The sequence below is a fragment of the Pollachius pollachius genome, assembly GCF_949987615.1.
Source record: "Pollachius pollachius genome assembly, contig: scaffold_424, whole genome shotgun sequence".
NCBI lineage: Eukaryota > Metazoa > Chordata > Actinopteri > Gadiformes > Gadidae > Pollachius > Pollachius pollachius.
Window position 1 is genome coordinate 1 of NW_027641599.1, and position 7,500 is coordinate 7,500.

The window sequence follows — 7,500 nt, forward strand, 5'->3', positions numbered from 1 at the left end:
TTAGAATCGGCCTTTCCAATGCAGGGTTCACGCGGTCAGCCCCGGCCGGGCCGTCCAATCACCACACTACACCCAGATAAGACATTGTTTTAAAGCGGTCATTATAATCACCTGCAGGCCGTTGGTGGTAATAGCACTGGTTCTGCTAGTCAGAGGGGTCGGAGCGTCTGCGTGGCTGCCGGCTCTGAGACTCCGCCCGTCGCTCTCCTCACTGTGTGTGTGTGTGTGTGTGTGTGTGTGTGTGTGTGTGCGTGTGCCTGTGTCTGTGTGCGTCTGTGTCTTTGTATGTGTGTGTGTCTTTTGTGTGCGTGTGTGTGTGTCTGCGTGTGTGTGATGGTTTCCCACGCAGGTCGTCTGATCTTTGACAACCTGAAGAAGTCCATCGCCTACACGCTGACCAGCAACATCCCAGAGATCACGCCCTTCCTCCTCTTCATCCTCGCTAGCATCCCCCTGCCCCTAGGAACCGTCACCATCCTCTGCATCGACCTGGGCACCGACATGGTGAGACACACGCACACACACACACACGCACGCGCGCAAACACACACACACACGCACACACACACGCATTCGCACACGCGGGCAAACACACACACACACACACACACACGCACACGCCCACACACACACGCACACGCACACATTAATGCGCGCGCACACACACACACACACACACACGCATATAAACACACGCATGTACATGAATAAAGACACACACATACACATATACATGCATATGAACACACGTATACACACATGCACATGCAAACATACACTCATTCACATACAAAAACACGTGCCAGCACATACACACAAAGCAGACTCACACACGCACACGTTCATACATACATACATATGAACACACACACACACATACATGAGCACAGACACACACTAACACACACAGACACAAACACACATACACAAACACACACACACACACACACATCTGCATCACTCTGGACAGAGACACAATTTCCTTTTCCCATTAGGTATTTACTGTATATAAGACGTGTCCTGAGTTTGATAGTTTCTAACCATGCATGGAGGCAAGCAATATAGCTTTAATTGGATATTTGTAAATTACTTTGCAGTTTTCTGAATTAAACAAACACACACACACACACACACACACACACACACACACACACACACACATTTGGATATGCGGTGCTAACACGCCAATTAAAGTTTATGGTCATAAAAACTAATTTGTTGGTTTAGCATCTTTCAAATACCTTTAAGAATGCGAAATAATATTTGAAAATAATTGCCATTGTGTTAAACCAATAAAAACAGAAATAACAATTAAAACCATTATGAAAAGAAGCACAATAAACAAATAAATAAAATTAGAAAAGCAATGAATCGACAACAATTGTAGGAACCTCAAAAAACAAGGTGTACATCGGGAGTCTTGTTCTACAAAGAAGAAGAAGGCTTTAGAAGTGGGATGAAATGGGCGAATCGACTCAGCCGGTCCGGGCGTCTTGTCTCCGCGGCCCCAGAGTGTCCTGCCCCCCCCCCATAACACACTCCTTTAGTTAGGGGCTCCGTAGTCCACCGACAGAGGATCTGAGGATAACACCTCATAGCAGGATGAAAGCCCGGGCATATCAGGTGGAGCTAACCCCGGCTCATGTCTGGCCTTAGAAGTGGCAGGCTACCAGTGCAAAGAGGCTAAACAAGGATTATATGGCCACGTTCCTTGGCTTGCTCGCATTTTCTCCAACTTACTGTTACCCCCGTTCCTGTTTTTCTGGTGCAATTCAAACATTCTCCTTAAACACATTTCGATTTTGCGATTGCTGTGGTTTAGTGGAGGTGGGGGCGAAGTTACTGGACCCTGTTACAGAAGGGTTGTTGTGTTTTGTGTGCATGCCGCCATCGCTTTTTTGTGACTTCCACTTCAGCCTGAGGCTGCCAGACTGCAGTACGACGGCGAGACTCTGAGTTGCAGGGAAGGCATCAAGATGTTTGTTCTAGTTGCAAAGCTAACGATGAGCTAGCACTTGATGATGCTTGCTCAAACACTGGACTGCTCAGATAATAATTTGCCATTTTCGACGCCCCCGTAACATTACCTATACTATAGTTAGGTACAACCACACAAAAATGCCCTTAATTGCATAATCAACACGCTTTCTGGGGAGCACTGTCTTTTTTGGGGGGACTTTCCTCCTCCCCATTACAGAAATATTCACGAGTATGGTGACAAAGCTTTATTTATTTATTAAGCGATTTATATCTATTAAGATAGTTGTTTTTCAGGAGCCTCGACTCGGAAGACCAGCTGTTGGGTAATTTCCACGCTGTCAAAAATTATATCATCACCAACATCGATTGGAAATTGCTATGCCAATGTAAAACAACATTTTTCAATTCACTTTACAATTAAGTCTTTTCGGCTCATGAGCGTCATTTTGGCCGGCGAGAGCACAAATAAAATAGGAAGGTAGATGTATTGCAGGAAATAAACAATTTAACAATGTGAGAAACAATTTAAAAAACAATTTGAGGAAACAATTTAGGCTCCTCTCTGCTGCGGCGTTTGTCTAAACGTCTAATGCTCACCGAAACAACCTGCAATGCTTCCTGGAGAAGGTTGGTCGTCTGGAATTATAGATACGGTATATCTCCCCAATAGTCCGCACCCTGCCTCTCCCTTTATCCTCCCCCCGCTGGAGTCAGAAAACAAATAACGCAACATTAAAATGACAATAATCATAAGAAAAGCCTAAATTATTCCTTGAAAAACGTGAATGGATGAAAAACAAAAGTGTGCATGGGGCTTTTAGTCTGGCCCTGTGTTTCATGAGCACGGACGGCCTCCAACCCCTGAGCTATGGCCTCCACGGATCAGGCCAAGGGAAAAAAAAGTCCTTTGCTGTAATTATTCAACGCCAATTCCCAGCTTGCTTGGTTCGGGAGGCGTTCACGTTTAAACATTCACTTCGTTAAGATCCGGGGCGATGGCTGACTCGATTCTCTACTTAAAGCGTCCGGTGCGTTTGATGTTTTTTAACAGTCGCTCATTTGCTCGCCCTTTTAGCTCCGCATCCCACTCATCAAAGAAACAAGGAGCCCACCCCCACCACCCATCCCTGGCCCCCCACCTTGATGAACGCACGGGGGGGGGGGGGGGTAAACAGCCAGACGTGTGCTTCATAACACCTCTGCGTTGGCTCACAAACTGGCACACGAAACTCCCCAAAAAATATTATTATGCTAATTCCACGGCGGCGACATGATGGCTGCATTGTATTCACACCTCGATCAATCAGTGCCCCTTAAACAAAGGGCTGCGTGCTTGCCTTGGTTAGGCCGCGTGCTGCAGCAGCTTGTTAACAGCGTATTCCTACCCCAGGCGATAGGCTCCGGGGCTGTGCGGAGATGTAGAAAGCGAACAGCCCGCAGCATCGTGGCCTGTTGTGATTATTTGGAGCAAAACGCTGCCTTGTTGTGGAGGAAAAAGGAAAAACCGCCACCAAAAGATGCGTATCAAAGTCGGACGTGGGCCAGGATGAAAGATATCGTGTCTGAAAGGGGGAATGCGACACACACACACGCACAGACGACGAGCACGTGTGCGCGCAAACGCAGACACACGCGTGCAGGCAAACGCACGCACACGCGCACTTACACACATGCGCAAACGCACGCACAGACAAAGACACACACACACACACACACACACAGACACACACATACACACACACACACACACACATACACACACAGACACACACATACACACACACCTAAACACCCACACGTACTTTCCCCAGTGTGTAAAAGCAAATCGATGCGGAGAAACCCACTTCCCTAGTACACTGCCGGCGTGCTTCAATCTGCCATCACTGCCCCAGGTCACGCAGATGCACCCCCACAACAAACGGGATTTGTACCCTGCCGTGCGTTCACTCCCCCTTCCATCCCCCCCACCCCCACCATCGACCCAACCTCAAATCTCCCCCAGAGATTCTAAACCCCTCTAAGTCCCACATATTGCTCTGTTGCTTACCTGGTAAAAAGCCCCTCAATATGAGATCCTTATTAAAGGGACCTCTCTGTCCTCTACCTTTATGAGCGTCTCAAAGTCTCCCTCTATCTCCCTGCCGTCTGCTGGTCCTTTTGTGTTCTTTGCCCTTCCCCCCCCGCCCCTATCCTTCTCGCTGCCCTTTCCTCACCGCCTCTCCGCGCGGCCGTGGAGGTCTTAATGCTCCAGCGATGCTTAAGAGCTGATAATAATAATCCTTCTCCTCCTCATATCCCCGCGCCGTACCGCCGACCGAACCGCCGCTTTCCCGCTCAGCGCCCCCGCAGCATCGGTGACTCCGTCGAGACCCCGTCGAGACCCCGGGTGGCCAACGTATCACACCTTCCTGTAGTCGATATGAATTGTGGAAATGTTGTGACCCGAACAGCCGCCTGGGGCCACTGGCGCAGGAAGCAGTGGCATACTCTTTTAATGTGGATTCACCTGTGTGTTTGTTCTCACAAGCACAACAAAAAAAAAAAAAAGCATATAAGAGATTCTAGAGCACGTTTTATTCCCGCATTTGCATTTAGGGTATTTTGGTGACGCTTTCATCCAAAGCGACTTACAACCATGCGTTCACACAATCACACACTGACGGCGGAGTCGACCACGCAGGACGACAGCCAGGTCAGGGTGCCTTGCTCAGGGACACCTCGACACACTCTATGGGGGGCCGGGGATTGAACCAGCAACCTTCCGGCTACCAGCCAACCCGCTCTACCTCCTGAGCTACGGCCCCCCCCCTGCTCAACGCTACGTCCAAACGTGCTCCCCCGGCGATGCTGTCCAATATCCCGATGTTCCACGTTATTGAAGTTTGCGTCGACCTCACCGGCCAGAAGCGCATGCCTGTACATATTGTTTAGGGAATGCGCCTCAGTTCTCTCTCTCTCTCTCCCTCGCCCCGTGCGCCCCCAGGTCCCGGCCATCTCACTGGCCTACGAGGCGGCGGAGAGCGACATCATGAAGAGACAGCCGCGCAACTCCAAGACGGACAAGCTGGTGAACGAGAGGCTCATCAGCATGGCCTACGGCCAGATAGGTGGGCTATGACATAACAGGGCACCTCCCCCCACTCTGTAGGGCTCGCTCTCTCGCCCCCTCTCTCTCTCTCTCTCTCTCTCTCTCTCCGTGTCTCTCTCTCTCTCTCTCTCTCGCTCTCTTTCTCTCTCTCTCCGTGTCTCTCTCTCTCTCTCCGTGTCTCTCTCTCTCTCTCTCTCTCTCGCTCTCTTTCTCTCTCTCTCCGTGTCGCTCTCTCTCTCTCTCTTACTCTCTCCGTGTCTCTCTCTCTCTCTCTCTCTCTCTCTCACTCTCTCCCTCTCTCTCTCTCTCTCTCTCTCTCTCTCTCACTCTCTCCGTGTCTCTCTGTCTCTCTCTCTCTTACTTTCACGTCAGTGCTGAGATTGCTCCCTGGCTCTGAGTTATAAAGTTATATCCATAAAATGTTGTATGGTTGTAAAAATGTCAAGTATTGACATTTATCGGAAATGCCAATATATATATTTATTTCTTTAACAGTGCTGTCCCGTTGTAAATGTTTACGTACTGGGGAATAGATGGTGGGGGGGGGGGGAAGATATAGAGGGATGGAATCCACAGAGAATGCTATACCACCACCCCCCTCCCCCAGTTCTCTCGACATGACATTTAAAAGTGAATTCTGTGGGGGGGGGTTGCTCATGTCTTGTACTTTGTGCGGCTGATGTCTCTCCCGAGGGCCGGTCGCTTTCAGGGTGTCCCCCCGCCAACGTCAATCACGCCCCCTCTGAGCCACCATTCAAAACCTTTTCAGAGGTGTCATCAGCGTAGGACACAGGCGTCGCTCATAACACTGATCTGGAGTCTGCTGCTGTGATGTACCAGCCAGGGCGCGCGGTCCAATATGTGACGGTCCCTCTTTTGTAGTCTATTGCCCGAGCCCTTGTATAAAAAGTGCAGACCTGTAATTAGTGTAATGAGAGACACCTGTGTTTGTCGGTCAATTTTGCCTCTGTTAAAAGGGTCGAACCATTCCCAGAAATATTGGCGGCCATTGTAATGGAGCCACTTTATTTGCCGCCACCGTTTTATGATTGGGTGAACTTCTCTAATTTGGATTCAAGGTCTCTATTGTAGTGTGATTTGGTCATGGTTCCCAGGTCAAAGCCTCACTTGAATATATACGCTGGTGGTTTGTTAAGGCTGGGAACCGTTCACATTCAAAGGCTGGCCCTGTTTAATTAGCACTTTAATAGATCCAAAAAGGGACAGGGATTCTTCGGAAAAGCAGGGGGACGTCGGCACCGACGCACTCATGCGTTCACCGATATGCCAAATGTAATCTTACAGAGAACCATTTCGGTTACAAAAACCGAACAAAATTTTGCATATGAATGTCACAACTCATGTCATGTTTTCCCATCTTGCTGCCTGGTCCGGGTATGATGAAACGACCGAGTCTAAATCCGACATTGCAGGGAGTTCAGACAGATTTTATTAAGAGTGACACGAAATGAAACAGCAGAACGGTGTTAAGGTCCAAGTGTCACTAATATTAACGGACAGTGCATTAACCTGACCACCGACAGAGCACTTCCAACCCTTTCTGTAACACAACTCCCAATTTGTGCAACACAATTCTGATGTGCATCCCCCACTCCCTGAAGGAGATTGTTCGCATTGAAAGTAAACGTCTCCAGGCTATACTTCGGCCTATAGATCTTTTATTATCCTCTTAAAGAGGACACATGAATGCTTTTGTGATTTGTGTCAAATGTAGGGTGGTAATTTTGGGTACTGAAAAAACGAAACCTGAAATATACAAATATATGATAAAATAATCTTTCTAGGTGTTTCTGTGTTTTTCTTATTTGACATTTATTGAACCATGTAAAATCTCATTGACATTTACACCTTATTTTAAGAGGGTGAGCTGGGCAAAAAAGCTGCATAAAAAGACATGCAACAAGGTTACAACAAACTGAAGCATGGAATCCTGTTGCGAGCGTTGTACATTTTATTACATTACGTTTATTTAGCTGACGCTTTTATCCATGCGATTTACAATAAGTGCATTCAACCAAGGTAAAACCCAGAAATTGCAAGAATCAAGAGAGTACATGAAATTAATCAAATTGGCAAACTGCTTCAAAGTGCTACATTTTAGAACAAGAGATGGAGAACGTTTATGCATATTCTTTATTTTATAAATATGAATTCATTTTATTATTTTCACGATGAAGCCTGAACAGATGAGTTTTCATCATCCCTGAATGTCCCTGAATACGTCCAAGGCCCAGACTTTTATTCCAGTATTAAATAACAGTTCTGTGTTTCTCTGCAGGCATGTTACAGGCCCTGGGCGGCTTCTTCACTTACTTCGTCATCCTGGCGGAGAACGGCTTCGTCCCAAGTTCCCTGCTGGGCATCCGCATCCTCTGGGACAACCGCAACATCAACGACCTGGAAGACACCTA

General features: G+C 47.8%; 1 protein-coding gene across 1 annotated transcript in view; it reads left to right on the forward strand.

Moving 5' to 3' along the window:
• Positions 1-5,006: 5,006 nt before the first annotated feature.
• The window catches only part of LOC307091556 (sodium/potassium-transporting ATPase subunit alpha-3-like), a gene marked incomplete at its 3' end in the record, with an annotated part of 6,864 nt that continues 4,370 nt past the window's right edge, over positions 5,007-7,500 (forward strand). Inside the window, exons 1-2 of the mRNA XM_079759193.1 lie at positions 5,007-5,087; positions 7,368-7,500. The exon at positions 7,368-7,500 is cut by the window's right edge and continues 13 nt beyond it. Coding sequence (XP_079615319.1) covers positions 5,009-5,087; positions 7,368-7,500 — 212 coding nt within the window. The 5' untranslated portion in view covers positions 5,007-5,008. The remainder of the gene's footprint in view (positions 5,088-7,367) is intronic.